The sequence below is a fragment of the Leishmania braziliensis genome, chromosome 35, assembly GCF_000002845.2.
Source record: "Leishmania braziliensis MHOM/BR/75/M2904 complete genome, chromosome 35".
NCBI classification, from domain to species: Eukaryota; Euglenozoa; class Kinetoplastea; order Trypanosomatida; family Trypanosomatidae; genus Leishmania; species Leishmania braziliensis.
The window spans coordinates 1,727,519-1,745,237 of NC_009326.2; the positions used below are offsets into that span (position 1 = coordinate 1,727,519).

At 56.5% G+C, this 17,719-nt stretch overlaps 8 protein-coding genes across 8 annotated transcripts; all 8 read left to right on the plus strand.

Moving 5' to 3' along the window:
• Positions 1-692: 692 nt before the first annotated feature.
• LBRM_34_4540 (conserved hypothetical protein) lies at positions 693-1,439 on the plus strand (the record flags this gene model as incomplete). The annotated part of the gene is made up of 1 exon (XM_001568503.1): positions 693-1,439. The coding sequence occupies one exon, from the start codon at positions 693-695 to the stop codon at positions 1,437-1,439; it is 747 nt and encodes a 248-aa protein (XP_001568553.1).
• Positions 1,440-2,773: 1,334 nt separating this feature from the next.
• On the plus strand, positions 2,774-3,190 carry LBRM_34_4550 (conserved hypothetical protein; the record flags this gene model as incomplete). The annotated part of the gene is made up of 1 exon (XM_001568504.1): positions 2,774-3,190. One exon carries the CDS (start codon positions 2,774-2,776, stop codon positions 3,188-3,190), a length of 417 nt encoding a protein of 138 aa, XP_001568554.1.
• A 684-nt stretch (positions 3,191-3,874) lies between these two features.
• Positions 3,875-5,557, plus strand: LBRM_34_4560 (conserved hypothetical protein; the record flags this gene model as incomplete). Its single annotated transcript, XM_001568505.1, has 1 exon — positions 3,875-5,557. One exon carries the CDS (start codon positions 3,875-3,877, stop codon positions 5,555-5,557), a length of 1,683 nt encoding a protein of 560 aa, XP_001568555.1.
• Positions 5,558-6,200: 643 nt separating this feature from the next.
• Positions 6,201-7,259, plus strand: LBRM_34_4570 (putative phosphatidylserine decarboxylase; the record flags this gene model as incomplete). Its single annotated transcript, XM_001568506.1, has 1 exon — positions 6,201-7,259. One exon carries the CDS (start codon positions 6,201-6,203, stop codon positions 7,257-7,259), a length of 1,059 nt encoding a protein of 352 aa, XP_001568556.1.
• Positions 7,260-8,158: 899 nt separating this feature from the next.
• LBRM_34_4580 (conserved hypothetical protein) lies at positions 8,159-9,727 on the plus strand (the record flags this gene model as incomplete). The annotated part of the gene is made up of 1 exon (XM_001568507.1): positions 8,159-9,727. One exon carries the CDS (start codon positions 8,159-8,161, stop codon positions 9,725-9,727), a length of 1,569 nt encoding a protein of 522 aa, XP_001568557.1.
• A 992-nt stretch (positions 9,728-10,719) lies between these two features.
• On the plus strand, positions 10,720-11,583 carry LBRM_34_4590 (conserved hypothetical protein; the record flags this gene model as incomplete). The annotated part of the gene is made up of 1 exon (XM_001568508.1): positions 10,720-11,583. The coding sequence occupies one exon, from the start codon at positions 10,720-10,722 to the stop codon at positions 11,581-11,583; it is 864 nt and encodes a 287-aa protein (XP_001568558.1).
• A 688-nt stretch (positions 11,584-12,271) lies between these two features.
• LBRM_34_4600 (putative protein kinase) lies at positions 12,272-13,120 on the plus strand (the record flags this gene model as incomplete). The annotated part of the gene is made up of 1 exon (XM_001568509.1): positions 12,272-13,120. One exon carries the CDS (start codon positions 12,272-12,274, stop codon positions 13,118-13,120), a length of 849 nt encoding a protein of 282 aa, XP_001568559.1.
• Positions 13,121-15,051: 1,931 nt separating this feature from the next.
• Positions 15,052-16,527, plus strand: LBRM_34_4610 (conserved hypothetical protein; the record flags this gene model as incomplete). Its single annotated transcript, XM_001568510.1, has 1 exon — positions 15,052-16,527. The coding sequence occupies one exon, from the start codon at positions 15,052-15,054 to the stop codon at positions 16,525-16,527; it is 1,476 nt and encodes a 491-aa protein (XP_001568560.1).
• Positions 16,528-17,719: the final 1,192 nt, after the last annotated feature.

The following is a 17,719-nucleotide window of genomic DNA, read 5'->3' on the forward strand; positions in this document are numbered from 1 at the left end:
AAGCGTGTCATTTTTTTTTTCCTGACTCGTGTGCTGCAGCACTCCATTGGGCTTGTGAGGAGGGGAGTTTCTCCCCTCTCTTCTGGTTGTCGATGCCCTCGGTTATCTACCGAAAGGAAGTCAGTACCCCCCCCTGTCTGCCTGCGCGTGTGTTTTTTTCTTTTTTTTTTTGCAACTTTCCATTCACCACTCCTCACCGCTCGTGTTGTGCTTCTCGCTCTTTTTTTCTACATGTCTGCATATGTGTGTTTCAGACATCCACCGCAGAGCCTTTCATCCACCCTACCCCCGCAAGACCTGCCCTTTAGCGGCTTACCCGTTGACTGGTAACAACACTCTGCAGAGTGTGACGTGGCTGGCCTACACCCAAAGATGCAGACACCTCCTCTTATCTTTCTCGTATTCACTTTTTGGAGACTCTTTTTTGGATTATGAACCGCGCGGATAACCCGAAGTGGTCGAGACACCCCCTGAAGTCTGTTGTTCTCGGCAGCTGGCTGGGGGGGGTGGGGGGAGGCGCTTACAGGGACACAAGAATGCATAAACAGTCCTCGCATTCTTTAGATTAATGCGCAAACGTGCACACACACACACACACCCTGCCCCATCGCATGACTACGTGTCCAGCAGCAATAGCACACCCGCTGATTGCCACCTTTATCGCGTTCGTGAGAGCTTATAGACACCCACTGATGGGCTGCGTTCGACACCATGGCGCGCAGACAGCCAAACCAGCGAAGCGGGTGAGTTTCGGCCCAGTCACTTACGTCTCTGCTCTTCTCATCGAAGCATCAGAAGGCGCATACCCACATGACAGCCGCCGCCTCGTAGATGCACTCGCGCCGCACCCTTGCGTGTCGGGGCCTGCGACAGTGGCGATCGTCGCTGCTGCGACAACGCCGCACGCACACAATGAAGTGGACGGGCTCCTTGGGATGGGAGAGTTGGAAGAATATGCAGCACAGCGAACACTGCTCCTCGGCTCCTCCGTCGGCCGACCCCACGCAATGCTGTGGTCTGCACAACAGGCCGCCAATGTTGTCACTGACGACAACTGGAAAGGAGGCGACACACAGGATCGGACGGCGGTGCCACCTGAGCGCGCAACTCCCGCTAGCTCATCTGGAAGTAGGTCAGCGTCGTTCGATGGTGTCATGTACGATACTCTGGTGAAAAGCAGACCCGCCACACGGCGCTATGTGGACAGTGCGGCAAAGGGACAACAGCGCAAGGACATGCGAATCGTCGTCTTTGGCTTTGGAAAAGTCGGCGACGTTGTCGCAGTTGGGGCCAGCAGTGGAGAGCGTCCTAGGCGGCTCCCAGAGCACCCCACAGAGCCCTTTGGCTGCATCCTCCTTCGCTATCGCCCCCTGGAAGTAGCTGCTGCACGGTCGAAGGCGCAGCGGATCAATCATGCGCGGCGAACTTATCGTCACTGAGGTCAATGAGTGCTGCCACGGTGCAGAAGGCTGACTCATATGGCATGAGAGAGGCCGGCAGATACTCTGACCTGCCGCCCGGGGCGAAGTGCCTGGTCGACCACCAGGAGGGCGAGGAGAGCGTCATTGCAAGCGGGTCCACCTCCCATGCATCTCAGCTTCCTGTCGTGTCGACAGTGGCGCTGACTGGGTCCAATACTGGAAGTGGCAATTTGCACGCACCCTTCTGCGCCTTTTGGGGAATCGGTGCGGACTGCGGTAACGCTCGTCAGCAACTTCCGCTGTGCGTCTCTGCTGGCATCCTTTATCACACGCTGTGTGCCCTTTGGTGTCCAGAGGTCTTTTACAACACCGAGCTCGGTGTACTGAGAGGCATTGCGGAGGCAGCACACCGCTCTCGCTTTATCGAATGCGCGTGGTGCCGCCGAGCAGGTGCCGCTGTTGGCTGCGCCTGGCCAATGCGCCAGCTGCGTTTCCACATCCCTTGCGCTGTGAAAGCGCAGGCATGAATGAAGGTGCACGCATTTGTGCTCCACTGCCCAGTTTACAGATCAGCCGCCGTAGACATCACGGCTGTCGATCTGCTCGAGTTCCTAATCAGCAAGGCAGCTCGGAAGACGACGAAGCTTGAGTAGCTTACTGTCGCGTCTCTCCTTTTGGAGAGTAGGGGCTAATAAAACACGAGGAATCTTTAGGAAAGACACCTCCGCCTTTTTCCTACGCAATAATGTATGAAGTGGCAAGTAAAGAGGTAAAATCCAGCCTTCAGAACTAAGAGCCTATTGTTTCGTCCGCGCCTGCCCTATCTGGAGGACTAACGCAATCCAAAGCAGGCTTCAAACCCGAACGACTACTGTGGTGTGGAATTGAGAGAGAGAGATCGGTGAAGGAGAGGCCTGTGTGCGATGCTCACAAAGAGTTTCCAACACCTTTTCTTCTTCGGCTGTCTTTCTTCTTTGTGTGTGATTGGGGGGGAGGAGGGGAGTTTGTAGCGTCGGGGTACGTCTGCCTGCTCACACCTCTCCGAGAATGCACCGGTGTCTTCTCTTACGGTCTTTCATGAGAACAGAACCTCCTTGCGATTGCGCCTCATCTTTGCCCTATCCTCTTTGTCTCTCCTCCCCGCTTTGCTTTTCACTCTTCCTTGAGCATCGATACCAGAACTTCTTTCGCCTTCATTTTTCATCCCTTCTGCGCAGGTGTGTGGGTGTGTATGGATTCAGCGCAGTAGCGATCCGCACGTGTTGCCAGTTGTTGGCATTGCCCCATTACAGCACCAGTACCCAAGACTGTTGTGTACAATACGCTGCTTCGCTTGACAGATTCCCGTAAAGATGCTATGCGCGTCTGACCTCAACGGCGTCATGAACAGCGCCGTCGGCGACGGCGTTCTCATGGCGCTCTTGCTTGACGCATCCGGGAACGCCATCGCCACCGCCTTTGCCGGCTCCGCTGCGCAGAAGGACATCATGTACGCGCCAGTGGTCGCAGCCACTGCGAATATGTGGCGCGCATATGCTCGCAGCGACCTAGCAGTGAACAAACTCAACCTTGAACTGGAGACCGAATCGCTGGAGCAAGTGATCGCGAGCTTCCCAGACAAAAAGATTTGCGCCATGTCTGTTGCGGACACAGCAGTTGTGTCACTCATGTCAGTGGACAAGTCCGTGACCGAGGGCTTTCTCAAGCTCAAGACAGCTGCCCTCCAGCGTAAGCTGGACGGTCTGCTGCGGCCTGTCATGGCAGTGTAGAAGCAAAAGAAAAAAGGCGACTGCGGCAGACACGGAGCACGCAAGGTGTCGCGTGTGTGTGTGTGTGTGTGTGTGTGTGCACTTCTTTCGCTTTTGCTTCACTGTCTCCGTCATGCTCATGAGGAGACAAATCAGAGGCTCTTGACCACTGCTTCTTCGTCTTCGTCTTTTCCTCTTCAGTCTTTCCTTTCATTGCGCTGTGGGCAAGCGGGTTTGCGTATGTGTGACACCTGGTGCGGCATCGACCGCCTCGTGTTTCCCCTTATCGCTTCTTTGTTTCCTCTTCCCGGCTTTCTATAGTGTTCATGCAATAGCAGCCAGAAAAGAGCAACAGAAGGCGTAGTGTTTTGTTTCGTATGAGTATGTGTGGTTAAGTGGGAACAGCTCGTGGCAACACCGTCTCCCTTTAGAGGTCCCACCCTCCTTTCCTGCCCCCTCGGCGGCTTGGGGAGTATTTCCTTCCTCCGCGCACCTCTCTCTCTCTCTCTCTCTCTCTCTCTCTTCCCGTTGTCTGATGCAGTCACCGCTTAGCTCCCGTTCTCTTTCGGAGCCTTTTGTGTGCGTCTCTCCTCTGCTGAACTCGTTCATCCTCTCCCCTCCACCCCTCCTTCGCCCTCTTTTTTGGTTGTGCTGAATGAGAAACCCGCACTGTGGGTAACTTCGTAGATCAAGACTGTATGGAGAATGCTCCGCTGTTACCGCACGCATCGACCGGTCGGGTCACCAACGGCGCAGCTGCCGTCTTTGTCAAGCTCGCCTCCCATTTGGCAAACCCCAGCGATTGCCTGTCGGCACTACCATAGCGACTATGGCACTGGGGCAGTGAACTTCTCTGCCTCCGCCGGTCTGGCACCATCGCACAGCGCTTCCCAAACGTACCTGGAGTACATGGACCGAATGTGGAACAGCAAGTGGTTTGGCACGGTGGATGGGAGCACGGCCGCGGCTACCACGGCGCACTTCGCTTCCGCTGACCCTTCTCTGTTCACGCAGGTGTTTCTTTCATGTCAGCAGGCGCTGAGCATCGAGGCGGGAACGCTCCTTTTGCTCACTGGTGCCGTCACACGCCTCTGCACCCTCTTCTTCTCGCTCTACGGGGAGCGAGCAGCTGAGCGGATGCGACTGGCTCTGCCAGAACTGAAGAAACCTCAAGAGGATTTCAATCGTGTCTACTTCAATGACTTCGCCTCCGCCATGGAAGTGCAGATGGCAGCGAGCGTGCTCAAGAGCCATCGTCGCACTGTCTTTGGCAAATATCACACATCGAGCCTCAAGTGCATTGCGTCTCTTGGAATGGCGCCAGTGATCATAACGGGACTCTATCAAGTCTCCGCACTGTGCGAGAATGTCGCCCTCGACGTGGGGGCCTCTTCCTACCTGTGGTGCAGTGCCTTGACGCTGCCTGATCCACTTCTCGTGCTTCCCACGCTCACGTGCCTCATCACACTGCTCAACTTCGAGCTCGCCCTGTCGAAAGAGATCAAGACAGGCTGGATGCGAAACGTGATTTGGGGCGCGCGGCTGGGATGCCTGTGCGTCGTTCCCGTCGTATCGTCGTTCCGCTCTGGCGTGTGCCTCTACCTGATTGGCATGAATGCGGTGGGCCTGCTGCAACCGCTGCTCTTGCGCTCTCCCGTCATTCGGCGGTGGCTCCGCTTCCCCTCACCAGAGCAGGTGGCCGCCGCCACGCCGCTCCAAAGCACAACGGTACCTTGGACAGCGGTCAGAAGTCGTGCTGCAACACTACGAGAGCGTATCGTAGCGGCGGTGGCGCCGGCAGATGATCCAGCAGCCGCTGGCGCGAGGGCAAAGGCAAATGACGCTGATGATGATGTATTGAAGGCGAGCATGACCATTCAGTTTCCTTATCTCAGCCATTTACTGAACCCGCAAGTCGATGAGCATCATGACCTCTTCACCAAAGCACCAAATAAGCAGCCAAAACCAGACGTCAGAGGCCGTGCCCGCATTACACCTTCTTCGGACCACTTGCAGGGGCAGCAGTACACCGCTTCTACGCATCCCGCTGCTGCCGCCCCTGTCCATGGCAGCCGCTACGCACGAGGCACAAACCCACTCATGCGAGAAACGCCCCTGCATCGTCAAGAGCCCTCCTCTAGCCGCGTATCACCACACGAGGGCGGACGAGGTAGCGGCAGTAGCGGTGCCGCTGCGGCGGCTGGGGGGACACCTGGCGCGGCATCAGCAGCTGCTGCAAAGCGTGTACCAAAACTGAGAGGGTCAACATTCGCGTCGAGTGGTTGGAAGAGTGCCCAGCTGTCGTTTTCAGAGGAGGACTTCACTCCGTCCTACCCCGATGGGAATCCCTCCCACCCCTCGTCGCCATCGTCGCAGTCGCACAAGTGAAGCGACGTTTTTTTAAGCGCTGACACGGCGGTGGTGTGACCCGGTCTCTTTTCTCTTTCGATGAGGAGAGTCGACATGCCTCCGCGCATGGCGAAGCGAGATAACGAAAGACAGATGCGCCCACAAGCAACAAACATTGATGCTGCACAGGTTGGGAGTTGGGGGAATTGTGGAGGATATTGTGATCTTCGTCAAGGCCGTTGCTTTTTCTTCCCCCCCCCCCTCCCCTGTCGATCTCGTGCGAAGCCATGAAGGCCCCTTGTGACGGTTCAGTGTTGTGCTGCTCCCCGTGTGAAAACATGCACACGCCGCTAGTCTTTACATGGCACGCAACACACGCTTATAGAGACTGACGTCATGCTTCACGCTTTATCATCCCCCCCCCCTTTTGGGGAGGGGGGTTGTATGTCTACACCAACCCCCCTCGCCTCTCCACTCTCTCTGCACCCTGAAGCGCATTTCCTACTCGGGCTCGATCGTGAGCTTTCGCATCTCAGTCCTTCGTTGCTGGCCAACTACTTCTTAGGCACTGAAGCAGAGGAAGGAGAGGGGGCACATAGCGTTGTTTATCGTACCACATCCATGCAAAGTTGTTGACTGTAGAGTATAAGACGCACCAGCGCATTCACAGAGCTGCGCCGCAATGGCGCCATTGCAACTTACTCCTCCCTTGTACTTCCACAAAAACCACCGCAACGTTCGTCTTTCGAACCCGACTCGCCGGTGGCTGTACAACAGGATTTTTCTCGGTGGCATCGGCGCGTTTGGCTGTTACCTAGTACTGCGCTACCAACTCGCGGCGTGGGAAGCGCGTCGACATCCGGGGGATGGAAACTACCTCTGCTCCAGCGACATGGTTGATTTCCTGCGCTACATGCCTCTCAACCTCATCTCTAACGCCGCTGGTCGACTTGTAGAGAATCAATCCGTACCGGCGCGGGTGCACAACTGGTTTGTACAGGCCGCTATTTACTGGCACGCAGTGGATATGTCTGAGTCGGAGCAGAAGACCAACTTCGACACCTTTCAGCAGTTTTACGTTCGGGACTGGACGCCAACAGCACGCCCAGTAGATGCTGCGGCCTCTGTTGTCGCCCCGTGTGACGGCCAAGTGTTGGCCATGAATACGGATGTGGAGAGCACCTCGCTGGTGCAAGTGAAGGGGCTCACCTACGGCATGCGCTCCCTCTTGCAGGATACCCTTCCACCATTGAACAAGGACACGCGCCGCCGCGTGGCTGTGGTGCTTCACATGCGCAACAAGGACTTTCATCACGTCATCGCACCACTGTCGTTTGCGTGCGAGAAGAGCGTCTACGTGCCTGGCTCCCTGCTGCCGGCGACCGCGGCTGGCTATCATTGGATCCCCTCCGTTCTCACCATCAACGAACGCCTCGTGCTGAAAGGGACGTCTAGCGACAAGGAACGGCTTCCGGTTTACATGGCTCTCGTTGGCAGCACGCTAACCGGACGCATAACGCTCTACATGGATAAGCGCGTTCGCACAAACTACCTCAACCCTCCAGGCTACGCGGTGCACCTACCGTACGCCTCGAAGCCGGTTGTGGCGCGCGGCGAGCGACTGGCGACGTTCAACTGGGGATCATCTGTCGTTCTGGTGATGGATGTGCCAACGCGCTGCACGGCGCTCAAGCGCGCGGGTGATGTAGTGAAGGCTGGCGAGGCCCTCTTTCAGTTTTAACCACTGTTCCTTCCTGACTGTTGTTGTTGTTTTCCTCTCACAGTTTGTACGTATGTGTGGGTGTGCGTGCGTGCGTCTGTCTAACAGTTTCACTTCACAGATATTTTCTCGACTCTAAGCCCATTTCTCGCCTGCTAATGCGAAACGGAAGCTGTGCGTGGTGATTGGTCGTCTGCTCTGGGGACACGCCTGCCGTGCACAGCCGCCGTCGCCACTGCACTCTGCACGAGCGTCACACCCATACAAGAGCCTGTACAGCATCTTCCAATATGAAAACTGCGCTGGGCGTTACGATGGCAAAGGCACTTTCCCACCTCTCAGTTCGTTCTCTTGTGTCTTAGGTGCCCTTTGCCTGACCCGGAGCTCCTGGGGAACATAAAACGGTGAGGAGGGGTAGAAGACTTTAGAGGAGCACCACAATCAACAAGCGTTGCTCTGACGCTCGCGCTCTCTCTCTCTCTTTCGCGAAAACGCGCTTGCTTGAGCACTGGTATTTTTACTTGTGTGGGTGACTGTGTCTGGAGACGTCACCGTGCACACGGGCCAGTGTAACTCTTCCTTTCGCTTTTTTTTTCGGGCTCGCCGAAAGGCGTCACCTTCACTTGTGTTGTCTTTCTCCCTCCTCCTCTCTGATGATGCAGCGCTATACAAAACACGTGGGCCTATCACAACTCCCCACTCACCGACGCACCAACCCCGGCCCCTGACTTTACAATTCGCCTTTCCCTCCCTCCTCCATAGCGGGTTGAGCAAAGAGGAAAGGCGGAGTAAACAACAATTTAAAGTGAAAAAGACCGCTGCAAGAGCAGGAGCGAAACATTTCACAGGCATTGAAGTGTGAAGTACAGCGCTCGCTAGTGACGTAGACACCCACGCGCGTGCACACACACGCACACGTCATGTCACTCACAACTATTGACGATCGGCAAAGAGACGATGTCGTCCATCTGAGAGTTCTCCTGCAGAAGCGGGAGTATCATCTTGCTGAGCTGATCAACGAGGTCGTTTATGCGGAACAGGAGCGCTACAAGGCGGTGCAGGAGGCAAGCAGCCTCCGTGAGCTTGTCTCTCGCCTGGAGGACATCATCAACAAGCTGCTGGTGTACCATATGACCATTCACAGGGAGGTGCTTCTTCCAGCATTGATTGATTCCGCCGGCAACAGAGGCGATGCACACAGCGTAAGAGCGCCGGCAGCAGAAGACTTCACAGCTGTAGGGTCTTCGAAAGACGTCCTCGATGACCTGCTTGGCGAACCGCGTCTTTCCAGTGAAACGAAGAATCTCGTTCAGGGTGTCCTGCAACAGAAGAGAAGAGGCGAGCGACTGTCAAGTAGTGGTGCCGAGCTGCACGGTAACTCTTCCTCCCTGTTGGCGGCGCTTTCCAACGCTGCTCCTTGCCGACGGCCTGCCGACGCAGAGACGTCAGTGGATCACGCCAGACGTCGCGCCATCATCCTCAGTTCCTCTCTTTTGCAAAACCAAGAGGAGCTGGTGCAGCTGCTGCGCAGCATTCGGGTCCAAACAAAGGATCTGCGTCACCACTGGGATCGGCTACGCGACGTGGAAGTACAAGACAGGCAGCAGCCACTCCGCGAGTCCACCGTTCGACAGCAGAAGCCGATAAGCGACGTCGCGCCTTTCCGGCTAGGGAACCTGCGCCAGAATAGCAACCGTACTCACACACTGGAGGAGGCACTGCGAAGTGTCGAGAAGGAACGTGACGCTCTACGGGCGCAGCTGCGCGAGCGCAATGCGGCTGCTGCCGCTGCCCTGGAGGCAAACACACCACCGCAGGTTGTTCAGCCAGACGAATCGTGGCACGAGGAGATGGCGCAGCTCAAGAAGGAGCTCGCCTACGCACAGCAGCGCGTTCTGCAAGAGCAAGCGCGGAATCAGGGACTGAAAAATCAGGTCTCCCAGCTGGAGAAAGTGGCCGCGGCGTCACCGATTACGCCATCTGCGACGAGCCCAACCACCTGCGTTCATTGTGAAGAGACGCGTGCAGACATGCACAATCAATTGTCAGACTTTCAGGCCGCCAAGACAACATGGAAGGAGGAGGAGGGACGCCTGAAGAACGAAATTGCATCCCTGAGGCTCCAGATAAAAGAGTCTGCCAACAGGACTTCACTGCCGTTACCCTCTCCGCCTGTAGGCGCCCTGACAGATGAACCGCAATGTTACTCATCTGGGCCCACGAGTGAACGCAAAATCGGTCACCTCGAGGCCACAGTTGCCTCCACGAAGGCAGACCTGCAGATCATGGAGATGCGTATGGCGGTCATGCAAAGTGAGTGGGACTCTGAACGGCGCCGCATCCTCGCCGCACACGAGCGAGAGCGGCGGCGCCTGCGCGACGAGAGAGACGAGTGCCAGAGAACCATCGACAAGATGTTCCTTGAGCTACAGGCCCTCTCTCAGATGAGCTCCAGAGCACCGCTGGCCATCCCAAGCATCGCCGGCTAGCTAAATCCAAGTCGAAAGACCTGTGCAGGGCACGTCTGAGTGTGTCCTTGGACGTGTATGCTGATCATCAAAAGGCGATAACTGCATTCTCACCCTTGTGGATCTTGTTTAGCGCTTCCTTTGTCTTTTTCGTCAGCTGCATGCATCACTTGTGCCAGTGCGAGCAACTGATGTTTGTTCTCCTATGGCCCGCCACCGCACAAACGCTCCCTGTCCCTCCCCCTTTCTCGCTTGTATGCATTCCCCTGTCCCTGACTCTTGCGAATGTGATCATGCACTCGTTTTTCGTTGGCACGGACGAGGGAAGGAAGAGAGAGAGAGAGATTGATAGCGCATAGCGGAAATTAAAGCAGAAGGGTCAACCGACGTAGGAAAGCACTTGAAGGAGAGGATCCTGTGATGGTTGTGTTGGGCCTTGATTCTTGTATGGTATCAGTGGCGCTGGTACGGAAAGAGCGTCATCAGGTGTGTTTCAGAGTGTTTATCTGACGCATCCGCTCATCGTGTGAAAAAAAAAAAAACAGGGAGACGCTCATGCACACACGCACACAACTCATCCGTCACTGTATCTCCTTCCATCCGCTCCCCATTCTTGCTTCGCCACTCCACGTTGTTCTTCCTCTCTCCATATCCTTATCAACTGTTTGGTTTCTCGTTTTCTTTCGCGATCCCGTGACTTCCTCGTTCTCCGACACCCGCACATGCACACGCTCGCACCCACAGGGCCGTAAGGAGGGGAAAAGAGAAAGATACAAGCGTCACATAGAGGCGCAGAAAAGAGTGAGGAATCTCACTCCGCGAAACAAAAGACTAGCAAACTCGGTGCCAGCTTGCCCTCACAGGGTAGCCAACTGTGCGTGTCTGTCAGTTGCTGGGAACGCTGTGTCTGTCTGTGAGGCGTTTTTCTTGTCTATCGTAACCACTCTGCACGCTTTTTTTTTGGGGGGCGCTTCCTCTAGTGTTTGCACCCGCCCTCCCCACCGCCACATGCAATGTCTCGTGTGACGCCAAAGATGCCTTTCAAGGCGTCGCTGAAGCTGCACGCCAAGGCGATTTGTCAAGCACTCCCGCTTTCTCTTCTTATCGTTGTAGAGACACGTGATCTCTACTATCGTGCTACCTGGGATGTCACCCCAGTCCCGCCGACCAAGTTCGAGATCGGGGATGTTGTTGCGGTGTGTAACCGGTGGTACACACTGCCTACCTGGAGCCACGTCGTGTACAGTTGGTTTTCTAAGGTGCTGCTCAAGTCGTGCTGGGACGACGTCGGCGTCATTTCGTCAGTGAAAAACGGCAAACCCAATATCCTCTACGTGGACTTCCACGGTGTGCAGGAGCAACCATTGGATGCGTTTCTGGAAGCGCGCTGCCCTCGCGGAGCGGCGGTGCGGAAGCTGCACCGGGACGAAGGGGTACCATCGCTCAGCCCTGACATAGCCGATCTCTTTCGCACAATGGTGCAGAAGATCTCTGTGGAGCCGTGGTTCCTTTTCTCCGCAAGCATGCGTGTCGGCAACGAGCACAAGTACTACGAGTTCTGCGTCGGCATGCACGAGCAGCGGTGTAAAATACGGTCCATGCTGCAACGGCGGCAGTCGCGGGCGGCGATTGAGGCGCAGCAGGCTTCATTGAAGGAGATGGAGGTAATGCGGCAGCATCTCGCCAAGTTCGTGGAACCGGTGACACATTTTCACCTCTACAACGGTTCTCTCGTGGCATCTTTTTTCGCCACGTACGGGTTGGTTGACCGTGAGATGCCTTCACCGTCGCGCTACGTGCCACAAGACTTTACCCATACAATTCCGTTCCTCGGTGCCACTACGCTCGAGGAGCCCATTGTCTTCTTTAAAAACTGAGTAACGAGGGGCGGTGGCCGCGCTTGACCAGCGGCTGCTGAAGTAGCAGCTGTGTCTCATCGTTTCGCGATGTATTCATCTGACTGACTCCTGTGTTGGAAGGCGTCGTCGTGACCAGTCCTCACACAATCCTCGACAAGAAACACGAGGTGTAGTTAAAGCGAACAGTGCCGGGCAAGAGTTCATCGCTAGCTTTCATGCAGGCCGCAAGGAAGCTCAAACTACGCGAGTGAGGGCAGGCGCCACATTATCTTCGTAAGCTCTTCATGCGAAGCTGCTCGCCTGCGTCACTGCCATCATGCCTCCCCCTCTGCTGACTTGTACAAGCGAATCATCGCTCTCCCTTTCTATTTTATTGCTGTCATCTTTGTGTTCTGTTTTTGCTTTTGTTTTTTCACCCTCTCCACAGCAGCAGACACTCCCCTTCCCCCCCCCCCTCCTCCCTCCGCCCTCCTCACGGACGTGGTGCGGCACACTGTCTCAGAGCATCCGCAATGTGCCGTGGTTTGCTCGGGTGCTCCGTAGACGGTCGAAAGAAAAAAAGGGGACAAGCATAAAGCCACTCCTCGCCCCCTATCCACCTTTTGCAGGCAGACTCTACCGTTTTCACAGCGCACATGGACGGACCGTGTTTCTTTCAATAGCACGAGTCCGCCATCGCTACCACAATCACGCTGGCGCATTGGTGATGGCGCCATCGTCTTCGTCGAAGCTCCCTTCGTCGGACAACCAGCAAAGTGACTGGACGCGGCGCATCCGCAAGTCGGATGTCTACCCCTCCTCACTGGGGGCCATCTGCGCACGGGTCGAGGCTCTGCGCTGTCGATGGAGAGATGGCGAAGCGGCAAATATCGTCCCAATTACACAGGCCGTGTGCTCCCCGCTTTACCTGCGCTTAGATGTGGATAAAGCCCTCGCCCTAGAGCTGCTGGGGCCGGCGGCTGAGTACCAACAGTGCAGCGCGCCTATGGGCGAACGTGACGCCGCTCTCTGTGTGCTGTCCGTTGCCCAGCTTCTGTCCAGACTTCACGCAGAGGGTGTGGTGCATGGACACGTGCAGGCAGGAGTAGTGTTACACCACACGAGTGATGCGCGACGTGTCGTTGTTACTGAGTGCGAACTGCCCATGAGCGCTCTCGTTCCCCATGGTGGTGTAGGGAGTGACGCGCGGCAGTGTGCCGCACCGGAAATACTGCGAGGAGACCCTTACACAGGCGCGGCTGATGTGTGGGGACTCGGTGTCCTTCTCGTCCAGCTGCTGCGGGGGCCGTTGAAGCCGCTGTGCACGGCTGATCTCGAAAACTCTGACCTTTTGTCGCCCTTCATCTCTGCGCTGAGCCCGGGTGCCGCGAGTTTTGTGCTGCCTTGCTTAAAGAGTGCCCCGCAAGCGCGTCCACTGCTGCTTGAAGTATTGCAGCACCCATTTCTGTCAGTCCTACCAATGGACGGAAACGAAGACGGTGACGAGCAAGGCAGCGACGACAGTAGCACTAGTGAAGGGGAGGAACTGGAGGGCAGCGTGGCTGACTCTAGGTGAAAGTCACGGGGGACCTCTTTCCCTCGTCCACCTTCTCCTTTTCACTGTGTTTTGCTTTGGCACCCTACATGCTGTTACTTCAATGAAGCTGTGCGAGCTGAGCTGCTCCGATACAAAACACACAGAGGGATTAAGCGGCGCACTGTGAGTAAGTCGCCGTGAAATGCCTCTGAAAAAAAAAAACGAAGAAGTGCTGTAGCAACCTCCACCTTCTCTTGCCGTCGATTGCACTGGCCGCCCCAACCCCCAAATTCATGTGACTTTGCTGCTCCTCTCTTTCGTAGCGTTTTCTCTTTCTCTCCGGCTGTGTGTGTGAGCGCTGTCAAACAGGATTCCACGATGACCAGGAGAGAGGAAGGTGGCGCGACAGAAGTCAGCGCTCCACCACCGGCATGGCCCAATTCTTGACATACACACACAGAGAGAGAGAGAGGTGTGTGTGGCTTACAGTGGGGGGGGGGTTATTTCTGCGTGCTGCCGGCAGCGCGCGGTGTTCGAGCCTGTGGAAGAGCGCGCGGGTACATTTTGGACGAGCCCGATTCTGTGCTCGGGTGCTCAGGCGACGTTTTTTTTTTTCTTATTGCGACCGAGAAGCGCGTGACCCGAAGTGGGGATGGTAGCGAGACGATGGATCACGGGTACAACTGCGCACTCTCCCACCCTTCGCCACGCGCTCTACATCCCACAACAGCGCACTCCCTCTGGGTCTGTTTCACCTTTTGCTTTGCCCCTGCTCCCTCTAACCTTGATGATGCCGGCCGCCTCAGCTCGTGGTGCCCCGCGTTCCGTGTCCACTCTTGGTGGGGAAGCCACGCAGCCTGCAGCGGCCTGCCCGCGGGTAGAGTTGCAAACTCTTAGTGTCGGCGGAGAGGTCTGGGCTGCTGCGGTGCGGAAGAAACGTGCGGCCATGATCAGACCTGCACTAGCTCACCATGACTCGTGTCGACGATTCAACTACTACACGCATCCGTCTGCTGCATTAGCTGCACTGCGGCGATGTTGCCCGTAGTCCTGGACGTCGCCTGCGCTGCACGCCGTGGGGCTCGAATGGGACTGAACGGCACCAGGCGGTGTTGGTTGGATCCGTTCCGTCACATCGCCGTAGCGCAGCAGAGGTGTGCTTTGGTTGTGTGCGTCTGCTTGTGGACTTGGCGGTGGTGGAATGGAGGCGTTGGTGAAAGAAAAAAAGTGGTGCGCTACTCTATATTGAAGGAGAGAGGCGTGGCGGAGAGTGGAGGAGGAGACAACGAGAACAGAACCAATACCATCTTCACGGATGTGTGTGTGTGTGTGTTACGGCCGCCGCCAAAAAGACGGGCAAGTGAGTGTGTCGACAGCTGATGTTAGGTGTTCAGTCCTCACCGCATTGGGCCTCACAGCCTACTTTTCACTTCCGTCTGGGTGACGGTGGCGTCTTGTCTTTGGGTCAACTTAGCTGCTCACGTAAAGTCATGCTATTTCTGTTTTTCCCCTCGCATCCAACTCTGCTGCAGCTGCTGCGCGCCCCCGCAATCATTGCGTGTTTTGCCTCTCCGACTCTTTCTGAACTACGGAAGGCAATCCGGACCAGCTCGACCCCTCTTCTACCGCACCATCTCACCCATGGGAGTTTTGTGTGTAACGGTACTGTCTTTGACAACCGACTGCTCATGCACGCCACTCCTACGTGCTCTTCTCTCTGTGACTCCTGCTGCCTCCAGCCTATCGCAGTTTGCGCTGTGGTGAACAACTTGCACTTACGCCCGCAAGAGGTATCGCCACATTCCCCGGCAGTCACGTGTGCTTGCCTGCGTCTTCCCCTGTGCACTGGGCAGATAAACGCCGGCACAAGCAGAGAGTCATACATCAAGACACGTAGACCGCTGTTGTACGAGCTTGTCCTCTCAGTTTAACCCATTCAGCCCACCCCACAAATAAGCACACACAGCACCATGGCAGAGGGCGGCGTTGGCGGCAGCGACGAGAGCTTCATCTCGTTCGCGTTTGCTGTGACGTCGGTCATTCTCATCGTTCTCTACATCCCATGGATTATCGGAAAGACGCGGCGGTTAGTGTTCTATCATCAGTCTACAAAGAAGGAGCGGGCGAGCATGGTAAGCCCGCTAGCGGAGCTATGGGACTCTGCAACGTACATTCCGCGGGTACTGTACGCCGTTGCGCAGGACCCGGCGGCGGTCGTTGCCGGCGCGAAGGTGTGCAATTCGGAGAAGGTCTTTTTTCTCCGCTGTGTGATGCCGAAGTTTCTCAAGTTTGTGATTCGTCCTCGCATCCTCGTGCCGATGCTGTGGCTTGTGCTCTTTTCCTCCGCCATGTACGCCTCCCTCACATTCGATCCGCACGCCATTCTTGGCTTGCCATCCTCGGCCTCCACCGCGGACATTAAGAAGACGTACCGTGCTCTCTCCAAGCGGTACCACCCCGATCACAACAAGACGGAAGGCGCCCGTGAACTGTACGTTCAGGTGCGTCGTGCCTACAAGGCGCTCGTGGACCGCGAGGCATTTGAGGAGGAGGAGAGGCAGAATGCGCAAGAGTTCGCTGTTGGTGTGGCGCTCCCGCGTTTCCTGACCTCTCGCGAACATGACGGGCTCGTGCTGTTTGGCCTTCTAGGACTTCTTATCGGGCTACCCATCTACATCTGGTACACCTTCACCAACGACAAGAAAGTGCCGCGCCTTCTCTGGCACATCCGCTTTGACAAGGAGCGTGTCGAGCACTTCCTGCTGCACTTTGGCATTCCCGTCGATCCCAAATACGTCGCGCGGCGTGAGTCGCGTCGCACAATTCTGCGCATCCTTATCGCACTCAACACGGTACCGCCAAACGTGCGCGAGGACGTTGTGAATTCTTTTCCTCCACTCCCAGATTTTGTGCAGCGCTGCATCGACGCCGATAAGAACGCAGCATTGTTCCGCAACTTGGGTCTCGATGCCAAAGCGGTCGGCGCTCTGCAGTCTTACCTGGCTGTGAACGGCGTCAAAATCGTAGATGAGTACGAGGCAGCAGTCCACTTCAACGGTGAGGAGCCCAAGGCGGATGACTTCCAGCGTGTTTCGATTTCCGCGTACCGTGCTACCCGCTATCTCTTCCAGCAGCACACCGTTCAAGTAGAGCGTGCGCTGGAGGAGCTTCAGGTAGCGATGGGTGGCAACGTGCCAAGTGCCAAGAAACTCTTGAATCTGCACGAGGAGCTGTACGAGCTGCTTGACATGGTGTACCTGCGCTCCGAAAAGCCCAACAAGCAACTTGTCATGAAGCTCATCGCGATGCCGCAGCGGGTGTCGGACATCGTCGACGCCATAGAGCCTGAGATGCAGCTTGTCTATCACCGGTATTTCAAGAACTACATGAACCACATTCAACAGCAGCAGCGCGCGGCCCGTGGCAGGGGTGCTCACCCGCGCTAATACATTTCTCATTGTACTGTCGTCTGTACATTCACCGCCATTTTATCCACCCCACCCCCTCGGCACTCATCCCCTCCCCCCTGATGGCTGTAGGAGCACCTTAGCGCGCGGCGTCTCTCAGGGCCCAGCGTCCATTCCAGGCGGAACCCGAGCAGGACCCCCTGCCCCCCACCAGTGCCGAACTGCTTCTGGCGCTGACGGAGCCAGGCACCCACGACGTAGCGAGGTGAGAGCGATGCACCGCTACGGATGCCGGCGGTCAGGTCGTGGATGGCGCGGCGTCGGAGCGGCCTGCGACGGTGAGCACGCCTGTGCCATCCATACGATAGACAGAGTGTCATCGTGACTCGAGCGCATCCCGCCCGGCACGACGGGGAGCGGCTGTGAGGGGCGACCTGCAGAGCGGGTGGTAGGCCGAGCCTGAGGCAGAGGTCGTGCTCAGGTGACGGTGAGTGGGCGCCTTGCTGCAACGCGTGCACTACGGGTGCTCTGCACGACGCAATCGGGCCTGTGGCAGACCGAGGAGGGGGGAGGCGGGGTAGAGCGAGCGGAGGCTCTATGGCAGAGAAGAGGGGTCACGTCGAGCAGCACGCAAACAACCACAGCCACGAAAAAAAAAAAGACGTGGCACACTATGCACACTGACTTGCGGCATCTGGCGGAGGAAAAGAAAGCGGTAAAGGAGGAAGTGGCCAGCAGAGAGAGATCAGAAGAGGGAGGAAGCGCTTCAAGAGGCGGCCGTATGCTAGATTACCGCTTACTGTAGCTGCTGAGGTGCCTTGCTTTGTTTCTCGATGTGTTTGCCCAAGGCATTGTGTGATTTCTCTCTGGGCCACCTCATCACCAATGTCTAAAGCGTAAAGATACACCTTCTGTTTGCCTAAAGGACGGGATTGAAAAGAAGGAAACAGCTGAGAGGTGGGCCAGCATTCATCGTACGTCGACCTGCTACCCTCTTCGCCTCCTTTGTGGATTTGGTGTCAGTCTCCTCCTCGTGTGAAAGAAGGGAGGCAAATGGGGAGACGGGGTTGCACAACTGGCGCCGTTAGGTCAACGCTGTCAAAGAGTAGCGGAGAGAATGATGTCGCACTACATTGCGAACTCTTCCCGAAAGAACGATTTATACTCGCAAGGGCGGCTGATCGCATCAGTCATGAACAACTTCGCATATATGTTTCGTTTTTCTAGGCGG